Source organism: Gadus chalcogrammus, chromosome 14 (genome assembly GCF_026213295.1).
Source record: "Gadus chalcogrammus isolate NIFS_2021 chromosome 14, NIFS_Gcha_1.0, whole genome shotgun sequence".
Lineage (NCBI taxonomy): Eukaryota > Metazoa > Chordata > Actinopteri > Gadiformes > Gadidae > Gadus > Gadus chalcogrammus.
The window spans coordinates 10,603,902-10,620,848 of NC_079425.1; the positions used below are offsets into that span (position 1 = coordinate 10,603,902).

The window sequence follows — 16,947 nt, forward strand, 5'->3', positions numbered from 1 at the left end:
TTCAACAAAGACAATTACAAATACGAATGCAATAACTTAATGTACTTTATTTGCACACAAAACGTATATGAGGACATAAAAAATTCATGGCATTTTAAAAGCCTTGTATGACAGCTCAAAGTCTTTAAAACTTGTAAAAACCTGGGAAACGCATTCATATAGTTATTCCATATCTCGGCAAAACAAAAAAGAAAGTAACAATTTGTAACAAAAAAGCTTGTAAACTCAATGCAGAAAGTACTGGTTTCACTGAAAACATAAACACAAAAGATACACTCCAAAACATCAAACTTAAATTGCATCCAACATTAGTATTTCCAGGGGTCTCAATATGTTCCAGTCCATGAGGCATGTACATACAACTCAATATGCACACACACACAATACCACACGATTTATACACGCTATACTGATACTGTCTAATTCAGTAGTATTTGAAAATGAGAAATATGAGATATGCCATCTTCAGGGCGTTGGGAGCCAGACAGGGGATTTCTGCAACGTTCTAGAGAATAATATCAACCCATTAATAAGCAATAAGTACCAATACAACAGAGTTTTAAAATGGATAAAAGATTGTCGTGTCTTGATCGTGTCAGACCTGGGCTACAATCAGTACCATCTGAGAGGTCCTCAATACAACTTGCCCTGACAACTGTTTCTCTCACCGTCCCCAATTTACCCCCGGGACCACCGTCGGGGTCCTGCTTGACCATGGCTGTCCGGAGAAGACAGGCATCCAAGTCTGCTCCGACACACAATCCCACAAGCCACCGTACACATGTCCCAGTGTTAATTAAAAGTCCTGCCTGGCTTGGCTGGGCTCCACGGCTGTGCCTTTAGGGGGGGGGGGGGGGTAGAGGAAGAGGAGGAGGAAGAGACCCCAGTGGAAGGATGGGTGGGGGTCCCTTTGAAAGTAGAACCATGACAGCTGAGGGGGGAGGGGGGGGGGGGGGAAGCATGTGTAAGGCATGTTTGTTTTGCATTTACCCCCTGAGCACAGCTGTGTGCACTGTCCTTCATTCCCAGAACAGCGGAACAACGCTGTAGCCCGACCGGCAGCCACTCTGATAGAGATCAGGGGGGGGCCCTGCAACTCTGCCTCTATACTCGTAGTAACCGTGAAGGAACATGAAGCTGCAGAGAGCCTGAAACCCTCAAGGTGATCGGCAATGGCGACCACTTCTACCCCAAAGTCCTGCTTGACAGACAGAACTGTGCATGTGGTTCAGTTTAAGTAATGCCCATTGCTTCCTTGAGGTGTAGCTCAAAGTATAAGCTCTCTATCTAAAGCTGGTTGGTAAATATAGACCCGGAAAAAGAAAAGCACCGCATAATGTACCACATGTATTTCTGCTAGTAATAGATGTTGTTGACCTGCACCTCATCCTCCCTCATCCCTCTCCTCTGCTCGTCTCTGCATAACAACACTATTGCCGCTCACACGTCTCTTCATATATTCCAAAGGGGAACCAGATCTGCTAGAATGCTTTATCCGTGCATGCTGGTGGTTCTATACTCAAACCGTTGCTGTTCAGATTCCTGCCAAGAAATTAATGACTCTGGGCTCAAACTTCAGACAGCTCAGCCCCCGGCTCAGCTTGAGTGGCCGCATCGAGGTTATCAGTCGCATGGGGACAACATGAGGCTAGAGCAGAACAAGCAAAGCTATTTCCGCCTATAGTTGAATATCATCACGTTCAGGCTGATCTTAGCATCAATACATCTATGATTAGCCAAATATGATGTTTCGGGCCACAATGTCATTCTACATTTTCTGTTCATATTAAAAAGAACTCTAAAATATAGATATTTTAAAATCTTAAAGGAATATAACCTTATTTTTAAGGCACTGTTGGCTTTATTTGATCCAATGTGTCTCCTCGCATCAGGGTGTGGTCTTCATTCGTACTAAAATCTTCCTCATCGGGCATTAGAAAGAAGGACTTGAAGGAGTAATGCAGCTATAAAAACTTGTTTGGGTTATAAGTCGTCCAACACATTCTAGGATATATTTTCAATTTGAGTTATGGAGATTAAACTAATATTGGATACTTGGTTGATGCTACAGAGAGTTTTGCTTGTGTTTAGCAACAGCAAAGTGAAATACTGCACAATAAATTAAAAAAGGACCTGGGATGCACTGTACAACAGCAATAGGCTTAAAGTGTTTTAACTGTATTATTCATTTCTTTGATTCTTGAAAGTATATAAGGCCTTTAATTGTGCGTCTCGTGTAACCTCACTTTTGAAAAGACAAAGTCATATATAATAAAAATTCTTCCTCCAAACAATAAAACCAAAGCAAAGCACGCAGACAATCGACCGCTCTGTCCCATAGGCTGCTAAACACTGCCAACCTTTCAGTATTTGGGGAAGAGTGTCAACGCAAACAAATGTGTGTGAAACTCCAGCCGCTGCCTCCCCTGCCTCAAAGGTAGCCAGCTACTGATCTCTGGCTGTTATTCCTGGCAGAAGGGCCACCGAACAGTGGGCTGTTTCCCACTCTCCCCCGAGAGAGCCAAAAGCACGAGGGGGGGGGGGTTAGAACAGGCCGGGTCCACTTCCACTCCACTCCTTCCTCTCGTCAAACAGAGCGGGGTCTCTACTGCAGTCAGGCCACGGCCAACTCTGCTCCCTAAGAAAGCAGTGAGGATCGCCCGCCGCGACCGGCGCCTACTCCTATTCCTACTCCTCACACGCACGCACGCACCTCCTCCTCCTCCCACTCCTCCTGCCGCCTTCCTCTTCCTCTTACATCGGACATCAGTCAGGCAGGTGGAACTCTCCGCTCCCCCCCCTGTCCTGTCCTCCTCCTTGCTCTCTCCACAACTAAAAGAAAACCGCACTTCTTCTGTCTGACTTAAGATGGGTGATCTATAGGGTTAGGGCCCATGCCAGAGGTGGGTGCAGTGGTGAAACCAGCGGAGAGGAGTCAGAGGGGATTGTTTGGTTTGTGTTGGAGGCGGTTCAGCACACCCTTGCCACCAACCTTCTCTGTATAAACTGTTGAGCTATCTTGAGTCTGAACACATTTTTTACGCAACTCTGCATGTGGCGATGGAGATAAACATTAACCTTTGAATAATGTGCATTTTGTATTTCTTTTTTTTTGGAACATGGAAATAACTTTGGATGTAAGCCAAATTCAGGATCACTCCCAAAATCATAGGAAAAAACAATATTGTTTTAAATAATGAACATGTTTTAAAAAATCAACAAATACCGAAACATAAAAAAAAAAGACTAAATGCCAATAAACGGTTCTGTACAAACAGCATTACCTGGTGTTTGTTATTCTTTTTTTCAGTTTTTCTTGGGGTTTTTTGTAACAAATATGTGCAGGGATTTATTTGCAACATGGTACATTTCTATGCAAATTTGCATTGGCCTTGGTTGTACAGTTACACTGTAACATGTCCACAGTTTCCCAGCAAACAAAACATAACACTTCCTCCTCATTGCTAGTGCTTTCCTCCACTCTACAGGCCTAGAAGACTGCCCCAAGCTACTGGTTTGAAACAGGAACCACACCTTCCTCTTAAAGTCAATGTATCATCTTTTTCCCAACCATATATTAACATATTTACCTTCACGTATTCACCTCCATCACTGTCTCCATCACAAGGTAGTCACTGTCTCCATCATTCTTATCGTTTTAAGTGCCCAGTCTCTTGGCGGCAAGTTGAAGTAGACACTGTCCCCCCCCCCCATCCCTAGTCCCAGCAGACGGCAGGCCTACAGCCCATCATGTAGCCCAGGATATAGCCGCGCTGTGCTCTTTAGCCTTCATGCGCAAGGCAGCGATGCTTGAGGATTTGCGGTCGGGGTCCATGTTGTGGTCGTACCCGTTGATGCCTCCGCCCCCCATGCCCGGAGGGGGACCCCCGAACAGGCCGCCCATGTGCGCCTGGCCAACGTGCGGACCCCCCGGGTTGGACATGCCCAGGAAGTCGGACACCCCGCTGGCCGAGTGGGGGTGGGGGGTCATGCAGGGGCTGACGTTGTCGCAGGGCACCACGCAACCGGGCACCGGGGACACGGCGCTGTTGCTGCCACCGATCCAGGACGGGTTCTGGATCTGGAACACACACACACACACGGCCCAACCGTCCAGTGGTCAGTCCAGCTGATCACACTCCTGGGAGGTCTGTCCACAACAAACCCTCACACAACACTGATTGTGCTAACAGAATTGATATCCACGCTTTTCTCCTCAGAGGGCAAGGATGTAAGTTTTAATATTGTTTTCATATCGTTTTTTGATTAGTAGGCTACTTCTATGTTCAATATTTTGTATTTTCATTTGATGATCGGTGTTATCTATGGGGATCTGTATTGTCTCTATTGACGATGATGAACTGTGTTGTCTGTGGGGATCGGTATTGCCTCTATTGTCGATAATGATCTGTGTTGCCTGTGGGGATCTGTATTGTCTATGCAGATCTGTAGGGACCATGCCGGGGCTGTAGCTCACCTGTGCGTAGCTCTCGGGGCGTGTCAGCAGGGGCAGCTCGTAGGCTGTGGAGAAGTGGGTTCGGACCTGCTGCATCTGACCGAAGCGCTCCCTCTTCCTCCACTTTGCTCTGCGATTCTGGAACCACACCTGGATGGTGAAGGATAAGTTTAGTTCCACTTTGCAGGCGTGTGCTTAAAGGCTAGGGGAAAGTTGTTTGACATCTGGAAAGCTACAAAACAAAGTAATACAAGAGAAATATTCGACAGGACCGAATGTTTCCAGACTCTTCATTCATTATCTTTTATAAGCCGCTTCTGTCAGTTTGGGAAATGAGAAAGAGAGATTGGATTAGAACCTTCTGATAGTTCAAACTTTCTGCTGAATCCCCCAAACGGCCAACCAAAAGAACACAGACACATGCATTGAACACACTTCAATGTTTTCCAGATAAGTCCATTCTTCTTCACCCTTACTTCATCTCGCCTATTTTGCTTTGGGGTGTGCTATAGGTCACCATATGCTCCAGCAGCAACTCCTATAGCTCTATGCCAGGAATAATACCTGAAAAGTGAATCATGGGCCAGCCCATGTCCCTCCCTACACTGTCCCAGCGCTGCTGCTCCGTCATACGCTGCTAGACCTTTGTTTAGAATACGGTCTGTTGGCCATTATACAAAAGGTGCATATGTTGGTGTTGTGCATGCTCAGCTCTGACAGTAATTGGTAAAGACCTTGACAGCTAAAGTAGCTGAGAGAGTTACAGTGAGCCTTTATTTATGTTGCAGTCCATAGAGAGAGTGCAGAGGTGCTGCCAAACACTTTCTCAGCAGGAGAAACTGTACGTAGCTGAAACACTTTGAAGTCTCTGACCCCGTCCGAGGATTGATAACCTGCTTCTGCAGCTCGCGTCAACCTCCACGCAACAGTGTTGTCACGAGGAACAAACCCCTGTGAAGGTAGCCCAGGTTTTCTAGAACACTCTATAAGCACAAGGTCTGGCTAGCCCAATAGCTATAACCACTTCCACACATCACTTTCCAAACTCATGTTGATATTTTCCAATACCTTATGTTGCCAGCTGTTACATGGATGCTTTGGACACGGGTTACCATTCTGTATTCTTGGAGAACAAAGAGATGCAGAATGTATGTCGGTTGAGGTTGAGGTTCTATTTTTTTTGGCTGTACTGGTGCAAGCCAATCGTGTGTCGTACCAGAGACTATCTATGGTTTGGATCGATATCTCACTAACGGACACCTGTGTTTGCCTGATGGGGGGTCCCTGGTTTGAAGAAGCCATCCTGGTTCTGTGGGAGCAGTGGGAGTGCCGGGGTCGGACAGGACAGTGAGTTGAAGGATGGGATGTTGTTGGAACCCCTGACCTTGTGAACTCTGACCTTCCGATGTATCTGCGGCGCATATGCCTCAGAGCTGAGCCTACTTTCTCCCTTTGAAAGTGGAAGGATCCAAAAACAAACAATCCCTAGTCTCTTTTTATTTATAAACCAAACATCTCCTGTTTTGTTATTCGAGAACCCCAAGAGGACGTCGTTTGACAAGACTGTCGGTAGTTTACGCTGATATGCGCTGCCAAAAGATAGATTGAAAACGGAGCGTTCGACATTGTGCCTTCTACCAGTATTGTATATAGGCAGTTCAGCCGTTTCCTCCCCCTGTTCGTTACAACACCGTCTGTCCACCTCCAGCCTAAATTCATGAGCTGTGAATTCCTCTCCGTGTGACTGACCGGAGTAAGAGACTTTCACAGACCCGTCCTTTAACCGAGGAGGCTTCCTGGGTCTTTTATCTTTTTTTTTTTTTAACTTGAGTGTTTAAGAGGGCCGCGGGGAGATCTAGGGGCCATAAAGCCCGGTCCACTTGAAGCCCGGCAGGCCTGTGATGGTGTCGAGGCGCAGAGCAGACCGGCATACCTTCAGAGTCTCAGTCTCAGAGCTGAGTTATAACCCTTTGGCTGCACACATTTCCTGTGATTCAAGCGCCTTAGGCTCGTTCTGATCAGTGTTCCAGAAATGTCATGTTGAAAGAAAGAAGAAACGATTTTAATCTGTGTCTAATATTGTTGTACAAGACGTTTCGATTGTCGTTAACACTTTAGAAAATGATGCGCCCCAGCCAAAGGGCCTTTGAGCTTGCTTTGCTGATATCAACAAAGTTAACCACTCTCACCAGGAAAGACTAACACATTTCGGGGAAAGGTTCAGCAGTGTTTCCAACGTTGCTTGTATGTTGACTCATATCTGCCATGTTGTTGTCAAATTTTTCAAACATGACTCAACTATTGTTGCCTCGGCAAGCGTGTGAATGGGACAGATGACAAAGCGAGGACCGTTGGCCTGCTTAAAGTCAAAGTGAAGGGTTTCACACCAACCCAAGAGATCATCACAGGGACACATGCTTTGCCGAACAGGATATTAATGAAAGAAAAACACTGGGAATCCTGGGGCTTTTCGTCGTCTCTGATGCACAAGCCATGTGCACACGCACACAGACAAGCACACACACACCCACGCACACCCGCACCCACACATACACATACACACACGCAAACGTTCATATTACACATAAGATACCCACTCACATTACACACACGCAAGATACACACGCACGTGCACACAGGGATACTTATTTGTTATAAGCGTTGGCTATCCTTTTGGAATGCAGGGTCATGAAGGGTCATTGTATGCAAATGAGGCTCTGAGGTCACGGGAAGGGCCCCTGGGCCCTCGGGGGCCCCGTCCAGCCCGGAGCAGGGCTGAGATCACAGGTCCAGGAGTCTCACGGTTCAGCCACAGGCCATACAGGCTCCACAGAGTGTCTGCTCATATGTTGATGAAAAATCTGCTCTCTTGACAATGAACATATGAGGCAGAGGCCGGCCAAACCCCCCTCCCCCCAACACGCACCCCCCCCCCCCCCCGGCCCCACTATGCTATGTTATGCTCCTACTCCCCTCGGCTGTCTCCCCACCTCGAACTCCCACATCATCAGATAAATCTGTGCCTCTGTTCCTGTGAGTGACATTATCTCTGGTGAGGTGCACACGCTGAGAGACCCATTCATCATTCGGTGCTTTTTTTATGACACTCGACCAGGAAGATAAATAAGCTTGTATTTCAACGGCGGGCCTGTCCTCCCCCTGCGCTCCCGTGTCTGTGATTGAAAGCAGGCGGCTCCTCCGTCGGGCTCCTACCTGCACGCGGGCCTCCGTCAGGTCCGTCCTCAGGGCCAGCTGCTCGCGGGCGTAGACGTCCGGGTAGTGCGTCTTCTGGAACACCTTCTCCAGCTCCTCCAGCTGGTAGCTGGTGAAGGTGGTGCGGTTCCGCCTCTTCTTGCCCTTGTTGCTGTCCCCCGGCCCGTCGCCCTTGAGGTCCAGCGAGGTGGCGGGGTCGCCGCCGCCGCCCGCCGCCCTGTCGGACGGGCCCTTGTGGCCGCCCTGGTCCTTGGCGCTCAGGTAGCCGCCGTCCATTCCCGGGGAGTCAGAGGTGGGCGCTAGGTCGGAGTCGGTCAGGGCTGAGCTGCTTTTACCTGCAGGGGGGGGGGGCGGAGTGGAGGGAACAGCATTGTTATTACTGGTTGCGTTATTCAAACGTCATGCCGTGAACGAACTATCGTTCACATCGTTTTGTCGTGTGCTCTGGAGGAACTATAAAGACAAAGTAAGACGGATGCGTGTGTCAGGGATATTCGATTTTGTGTTTATACACAATTTCCTGAGACTTGAGGTATCGTTTGTGAGTATTTGAAGATCAAGGCAGTAATGGATGAGTTTTGATAGGCCGAGGCGAAACAGAATGACTTGCTCTAAGTGGTCGTTTATGTGAACAATTGTGTGAATGGGCTGTGTAATCTGCTGGGAGAGCGTTTCAGTTCATATATCATGCAGTTGTTTGATGGGGAAAAGACATGTTGGCTGCAGCTCCACCTTGTTTCCTTCTGGATTTTAGTCATTATTGAAACCATACATTTCATATTTTCGGCCCGCAGAGCTGCAAAGTCACCTGGCAACCTTCTTTCAACAGTCATTTGATGTTCGTGATTCTTTTGGCCGTGGAAAAGTCACACTCTTTCTGTCCGACTCTCTCTCATACACACACACATATACACACACACACACAAACACACACACACACACACACACACACATGCACACGATCCCCATGACTCCCGCGTGCCTGAACAAACTTCAGCCAACTTTACTGATCGTAAATTTCCATAGCCCTGCGTGTGTCAGTCTGCTATCCGAGGTTGGCAGCCAACTGCACAATGTTCCTCAAGCCTTAGTCTTCGACAGCACCCTTCCCATCCAACTCTCCAGTCAGTACAAACATCAGTTATACTATACACCATGGCTCCTTTTTTAGATGTTTACATACACATGCATCACTCAGTTGTATTGGAAACTCTTCCTGCCATATTTCATACGTGGATGTTGATATAGTGGTTTCAGGTTTGACTCAAATGGGCAGTTGAGTATTGCCAACGCTCCCTGGGAAGTGTCCTTCTCTTGTGCTTTCTAGTGGGGACAGAGAATACTATGCACTTTAATGGAACGGTTCGGTTGTCCTGTTGCTGTCAGGAAGAATATCAATCAATTTCTTTGATTTGCATAAATCAAAAGGCACAATCCTGGAACTTCTGGTGCACACTTTTTTAAATTCGTACACACACACACGTTCACGTCATGCACGCATGCACGTGTGCACTCGTACACACACAGGAATTGTACAACAGAAAACAAGATTTCTTGCGAAGGCCAAACAGGGAACAGATCTCAAAGAAGCATGCAGTAGAGACCAGGAGGCCGTTCTGTTGCCAGCATCAATTCCAACCTTCACAATGCTCCCTCACTCTAGACCTGCTGAGGCTCACGCCTGTTATCATTGGCGACCAGACCCTGCAACAATTTTTTCAGTCGTGTTAGTCACTACTCTAATATGCCCTGGCGTTTTACTGACGTGACTAGTGACAAGATGAACATGTAATAAACACATTGTTGAAGGGTTTGTGTACTCCCATAGCCTCTGGATGCCGCTTATCCCCAACCTTGAAGAATACCTGGCCTTTCACTGGTATTGTGTGTGTGTGTGTGTGTGTGTGTGTGGGGGGGGGGGGGCAGAACCAATGTTATGATGGAGGAGTCTCACAAGATCCTAGCATTTCTCGGCTGGCCAAATACTGACACATCCTGTTAGGCATGAAAGGACCAAGAGCATTTCTTTTTATTCTCCCAAGCACAAATATGCTCTGGTTATTCCATCATGTCTCCCCCCCCCCCCCCCCCCCCCCCCCCCCCCCCCCCCCCCCCCCCCCCAAAGGTCCCCCGACTCTGCCTGTTTGAAATCTGGGGCTTTTCCTTCCCCCCACTGATCAAAGGCCCTTGTTTATCCGCTATGCCACTGGCGGCTTAGGCAGCGCTGGTGTATGGTGACACTCTCCTTCTTGTTATCCCTGCCATCAGAACATCGTTGCTGGTTCGGGGGTGCTACCCCGAGGTGAACACTTGGGGGGGCAGGGCCAAACCCCTCTCAGCATCCTGATTAAACAAGGAAACGCCCGGAGATGGTAATTGTGCTTTTTTTTTTATGTGATCCCCATTAAAAAAAATGTAAGTGAGTACATAAAGGTCCAGTGTGTAGGATTCTCTTGTAACTAGCGGTGAGGTTGCAGACAGTAAACAACTGGATACCCCTCCTCTTCCAACAACTACGGTGGCCTGTATTTTGTAAAGTTCCAGTAAGTATTCCCGTATTGAGAAAAGCAACATTCATTTTAATCGCACCACTGTAAATGGCTCAAAAATCGGTTTAAACAATTACAATCGGGTATCTTTGTCACATTGAACTTGGTCACTGTACATGGTGTAGGACTTCTTTCTGTATCTGTAGTGGTAAACTACATTCATGGACCCACAATTATCGTTATCTTTTATAACTATTGATCATTCACCTGATAGCAGTCAGCGCTACAAGCCAATGTTGACTTGCACTGCGGTACGTGAATATTGGATGCTTTTGAATACATGACAGTGTGCAGGTGTATCGCAACATTTTCTTTATAGATACCAGCTTTCTCTGAAACTGTGATAGGCTATTTTAAATAATCGAATGGGTAAAACCCATCTCTAAAAAATAATCTCGCCAATACTTGGATGAATGAAAGAATGCACCACCATTTATAATAATCCCACTCATCTGCGAACTGCCTTCCGCCACACTATTTTACACTTGGACTAAATGGTAAAACTATAATTGAATCCTCTCGGCAGATTTTGCTGGAGGGACGGAGAATGCTCGTCTTCACTGGCTATATGAGACATGTCCTAGGGAGGGTTAAGCTTCTAAGACAATTCTAGTATAACGCCACGGTGTGTGTGTGTGTGTGTGTGTGTGTGTGTGTGTGTGTGTGTGTGTGTGTGTGTGTGTGGATGAGTGATGCTTCGTCTGGCCAGAAGTGGAATTTGATGTATGCTCTGCATCCGAGACAGTTAAGCTTCTTGGCCACATAGTATGACGTCACATTGTGTGGCACATCCCATGCACAACGTCACTCATTATAACTTCAAGAAAAACGACGTTGCTTGAAAATAATCACCAATGGGATGTTGTCATGCAGATACAACGCACCCTTTTTTGCTTCAAACGCATTCTCTGTGGAGCTGTTTGTCCGTTATGGGCTACTGTAGAAACATGGTGGTGCAACAGGTGGGCTGCCATTGATGAGGGCCCGCTCCGTTTATATAAATGGCTCATTCTATGGTCACGAACACACAACAATTCATATTTTCATGGGATTATTCACTAATTAAAACAAACCTATTAATATTATATTTCAATTTCCGTAAAGTCTGTTCCACTCGATGCCACTCAATACTACAAACTAAACACCTTTAAATGTATTTATACATTTAAGGTGTCTGTTGATTGTGCTGCCAGCTGTACTAGGGCTGACATTAACTTCCAGTTAACTTCGAACGACAAAATGATGCTTAATATTGACAAATTTTGGGTGAAAAACAAACAATCAATTAGCATACACTTTTTCACTATAATGAGCCATGTAATCACATTCCACAACTTTTTTTTGGATGAACATGAATTCCACAACAATGTTTTCACACCTTCCTAATTGTTATTCTAACTATGCTTGTATTTCTATAGGTTTATGTGCATCGGCTGGGCTTTCATGGTCGGTTGCGGGACGATGAAGGGCCCCTCGTTAAATCTCAGCCGTCCGACACTCGGGTGTGGACAGCCATTACATTATACACAGTTGAAAACTGCAGGGGAAACATCAAAGTGTCATTTAAATGGCTGTTAAGCGATGTGGTGCCTGCTTGCACCACACATTGTATGGGGTGGCGTGGGTCAGCCTACTGTGTTTAATGAACACCATCAATTAGGCCCAAGGAACAGCCTGGCATGAAACGAGAGAGAAATACCTCCACAATAATTACTGAAATAAATGATTAAAAACTAACACAGAACTCACACAACTATAGCAGAGTAAGTTTGTTTTACCTTGCAAGGACGGGGACTAAGATCTCATGAACTTGGTTTCCTTCCTTGACAGTGGGTTGAAAAATAAAATAAAAACAGCAGCTCAGATGTTAATGGATAAGAAATTCTATACAGGTCTCCTTTAGTGACCGACAAACATGTAGAAATCCTCTTTGAGTTTCCAAGATCACAAGCATCGAGGGATGGTCCACCATTCATCTCATTGGGCTTTAGAATATGACGACTGTGTCAAAACAATGACTGCACACAGGAGCACCGGAGAGACTGATAACTCACCTCTCTATTTGTGTGTATCCTTAGTCTCTCTCTCTCTCTCTCTCTCTCTCTCTCTCTATCTTCTCTTCTCCTCTCTCTCTCTCTCTCTCTCTCTCTCTCTCTCTCTCTCTCTCTCTCTCAATTTCTCTAAATCCATCCCACTGGAGGCTTTCTCTCCAGTATTCTGCTCTCTGTCTGACACTCTAAGAACAAACATAACTCTCCTCACATTTTCAGTATTTATTAACTGTTCAAGATCGATGCATCCATGTTGCATGTATTTTTTCTTAAAACAATAATTTACAGCCCAGAACAAGTTCACATCAGCCTATTTTCTCTAACGATGAGTGAAACAGGTTATACTGTATATTCCTGCAAGACACAGAATGAATCCACCCCTGCAGTCACTCTCATTCAGCCGTGCAGCTCCTAGGCCAAATCCCATACAACTAAAACAAAAAAACTCAAGCAAAGGGTAAAACGATCCTGAGCCCATGTCACCTCCACTCATGTCATCAACCTGCTGACGTGGGCCGTGTCTGGGCTGTGGCGGCCGTGCCAGGGGCTGGTTCCCATTACAGCCCCGCTGCCCCAGCCACTCAATGGAGACGGCCATTAGGAATGGTTAGCTATAGGCTAAAGGCATGTTGTTTGGTGCACGGAGACCAGATGACAGGCTCAACGCCAGGGCCTGGTGCATACTGACTGATCTCCGTCCCACCGCAAGCAGCACCACACGTTGAACAGAGCTGATTTCAGCTAAAGGAGAAATTGTATAATGGTTCTGCACACTGTTAAGTGCAGTATCTCTTCAATTGAAGGTAGTATCAACTGCAGTCTGATGGGGGAATATAATAGCAACATATACAGAGGAAACAAATGAAACAATGCCGTTAGGATTGCATCCAGAGGATTTATTTTATTTTGTTTTAGGTTAAATCTGTATTGGATTTAACTGGAGCCAGAATGTTGCAAAAGGTTCTGCTTCAGGCCCTGGGGTTTTAAATTGATTTTCTCTGGTGCTCTTAAAGGCCCTCGCCCTCCCTCGTTCCCTCTCTTCTCTTTCTCGCTCTTGCGCTCTCTCTCTCTTTCGCTCACTCTGACTCTCTGTCGTTCTCTCTTTCACTCTCTCTCTCTCTCTCTCTCTCTCTCTCTCTCTCTCTCTCTATCTCTCTCTCTCTCTCTCTCTCTCTCTCTCTCCTCTCTTTCTCTTTCCTCTCTCTCTCCTCTCTCTCTCTCTCTCCTCTCTCTCCTCCTCTCTCCTCTCTCTCTCCTCTCCTCCTCTTTCTCTTTCTCCTCTTCTCTCTCTCTCTCTCTCTCTCTCCCTCTCTCTCCCTCTCCTCTCTCCCTCTCCCCCGCTCCTCCTCCTCCTCCTCTCCTCTCTCCTCCCTCCTCTCTCTCTCGTCTCTCTTCTCCTCTCTCTCTCTCTCCTCTCTCCTCTCTCTCTCGCTCTCTCTCTCTCTCTCTCTCTCTCTCTCTCTCTCTCTCTCTCTCTCTCTTCGCTCTCTCTCTCTCTCTCTGTTCACCCTTCAATGTTAGAAGATACAAATAAATACATTTGTGAATGTTTATTGCGCATGATTTATGAAAGATATTGAATAACCATTATGATATAATGACTTCAACTAGGTTTATGGTGATGTAATTGTCTGTCTTAGTACTGCATATTGTATAATGTAAGCATACAGGCTTGAATACTTTATAATCACAAGCATTATTCGATTAAACTTATTTGATTCCTTGGTTTACTATTTGGTTTAATATTGACAGACTTTTCTTACTTATTTGGCCTACTTACTTTTTTACCCAAAATCAACTTTGATGTTTGCAAACAGCCCCAAATAATGAATTTTCCAGTAAATTAAAATGTGTATTGTCGACAATGTATTGTATTCGATTATTAACACATCTCAAGTAATTGAGTGATAACGTCGGACTATATATTATTAAGTCGGAGAGTTGAGGGAACTTAATTGGAGACGGTATGAAAGTTATGGAGGCGCAAATGTCATCCGCAAATCATGTGTCGCTGACATATGATTTGCGTTATCGCTCGAACTCTCGTAGCGCCGTTCTCCTTTCTTGTCTCCATTCTGGTGTTTTACGCAACTGTATCACTCACTGCTGTCGGAGAACTTCCATCGCGGAGTTTCCCATCTGCCTCACATATTTCTCTTTCTCAAAAGTTGCATAAGATAACAATTACACGCAGTAAAACTAGTGGATGATGCAAGCTGAAACGAAACAAACGCTGAAGTGCATAAAGAATGTCCTTTTGCAATCATCTTTAGGCTAAGAGATTTATGGTGCACATGATTTCAAGTGAGGAAACCTTTTTTTTTTTCTAAATGTCCTTCTAATGTTGTGTCAGTTTGATTTAAATCATCTCGATGGATATTTAGCCTGAATAATATTCAGAATAACAAACTGAAGACCTTTTTTTCGGGGTTTGGTTTGGTTAGAGACATTCACTCACTACTTTCGATGACTTCAAAGAAGAAGAAAAAAAGATTGTCATGTATACTGTCATGTAGGCCTAAACTTTACAGAATTCTAAATGCATTTTTATATTAGGTCTATTGTTTTTTAATAAGTAGAATATTTGAGTGGGGCACCTATTTGCGTTAGTTATTATCATTAGCGTTTTTATTATTATTATTAGAATCATAATAATTATAATCATAAATATATTAGTATTATTATTGTATTTTGTTCTTTTTTTTACTTTAGTTGTGCCCCGGACTGCGATTGGCCAACGCAGAGTTACCATGCATGTGATGATCAAATAAAGGCCTACTAATCTTTTTATTAGACCTTCTTTAATTAAATGAAAGCAGAAATATTAATGATAACGTCTGCACGACATTTGTGTACTTTTCCCTCCAATAAATTGATTGTCTGCCGATTCAAAATTTTCCACGCATGTGTCGTGTACAAAAAAGGTGTTTGCAATTTCCAATATAGGCCTACTATATTATCTATAGGCCTATCTGAATGCTATATTTTAGCTGACTGAGCATTGAGCAAGCTCGACCAGAAGTTGTTCGATGCAGCGATGTGCGATAATTATCAATTAACCCTCCAAATTGACTGTCCACCTTATTGTTTTTACACTTTTACTTGTCCTCAGCAGAACGGTCATATCAAGAAATTACATCAAATTGACTATTTCCTTTTTCAATTGTGCTATTTCCTTTTTTTTTTAAATAAGAAATTAAATACCGACAAAAAAAATTCTCTATGAATAAAAGCATCTGCTTAATGGCCAAATGTAGGCTAAATGTATGTCTTTATGATTTAGCCTCGTACCGAGCAAAGTCACAAACTTAAGACATATAGGTTCAATGACATAACAATCAAGTTAAACCGAGTGTCAATAAACGTGGTGGTCCAGAGACCCCTTTATACTGCTGTCTGGAAACGTGTTAACTCAATTGTCCTATTCACTTTTAAAATTGAGGACTGCAATGAAGATTATCGCATTAAACGAAGCTTTAATTCGATCATCAAATGGGAAAACGTGATAGTTGTGTAGAAGCCACTCGTTAACGACATGACAGTGATCGTCCAGTGATAGTCTGCAGCCCACAATTCATTCTGTATAGAAACAAATTGGACCCACATTTGACTTGGTGGCCCCATTGGAGGATGGAGACGTATGGGTTGGGGGCATTGCGCGAAACGATAGAAATGTGTTCGACAAAGAATAGACAAACCCCCAAAAAAGCCAACTAGATAAAAAAACAAACACACCAGCAGACGTGTTTTTTGGGGTGCGTTGTGCATCGCATCGTACTCACCATAGCAGTGGATGAGCGCGCCGTTGTGTCCCTGGTGAAGTTTGGCTTCCTCGGAGGGGGTTTTGCAATAAGATCTCTGCATGAAGAGGTGGTGTTTGCTGAAGGTGCCTTCCCCGACACTGGCATCCAATGACTGATGAATGCCCTCCTGTTGGAACGGACCGCGGGACTTGTCTCCGTACGCGTGACCTTTGTGGGGCCAGATCGCCGGGCTGAAGGCTTTGCTGTCCCCCGTTTGGGACGTCCTGAACGCGTTGCCTTGGTGCTCCCTACCTTGCGTTGCGGAGGAGCTGTAATACGGATCCATGGATGTCATGTCGCTGTATGAAACACACGCCTCTGCCTCCATGCCTACAAATGTCAAAGGAAGGAAAAAATAAAGTCCAAGCTTTCGTTTTTTTTTCCTTCTTCTTTTTTTTTTTCTTTACTTTCGGAATGGGTAGCGAACCGATACCCTCTCTCCCCGACCTCAAACCAATGAACACAAATACGCGTGCGCGTACACACACTCAAGCGACTCGGCTTACACTCGGCTGCAGCTGGCTCTGATTATAACACGATTCAGATCTTTTCCAGGAACCAAACACCCAAACCCCCCTTCAGGTTGACAACAGTGAGCCGAGCGGTACGTCGGTTCTCAGAGGAACGGGACCCAGATCTCCTCGACGCTCCGAGGCGATGCTGTGCAGATGAACTCTCTCTCCTAAGTGATTGCGATGATGAAATGGAGGGCTGAGGTCAAACATTTGCAGAAAAAAAGTGAAGCACGATATATAGGGCTCGACACATGACATTGATTTGATTAGGATATGAACATGGGCCATAACTGGTGCTACTGGGGCGGAGAGGGCGCGATTTTACGCATCGTTTTCCACGGTTCATCGGGACAGGGGATC

General features: G+C 45.4%; 1 protein-coding gene across 1 annotated transcript; it reads right to left on the reverse strand.

Moving 5' to 3' along the window:
- Positions 1-3,667: 3,667 nt before the first annotated feature.
- Positions 3,668-16,743, reverse strand: alx4a (ALX homeobox 4a). The gene is made up of 4 exons (XM_056607967.1): positions 16,052-16,743; positions 7,670-8,004; positions 4,478-4,606; positions 3,668-4,081 (listed from the first exon to the last, which is right to left on the reverse strand). The coding sequence occupies exons 1-4, from the start codon at positions 16,398-16,400 to the stop codon at positions 3,749-3,751; spliced, it is 1,146 nt and encodes a 381-aa protein (XP_056463942.1). The 5' UTR covers positions 16,401-16,743; the 3' UTR covers positions 3,668-3,748.
- Between the last annotated feature and the right edge of the window lie 204 nt (positions 16,744-16,947).

Excerpts from the sequence above, each read along its gene's own strand:
- alx4a (XM_056607967.1), bottom strand. The coding sequence starts at position 16,400 with ATGGAGGCAGAGGCGTGTGTTTCATACAGCGACATGACATCCATGGAT. Across the intron at positions 8,005-16,051 it reads CGCGCTCATCCACTGCTATG|GTAAAAGCAGCTCAGCCCTG; the intron begins GTGAGTACGATG and ends CCCCCCCTGCAG. Across the intron at positions 4,082-4,477 it reads GCCCCGAGAGCTACGCACAG|ATCCAGAACCCGTCCTGGAT; the intron begins GTGAGCTACAGC and ends TGTGTGTTCCAG.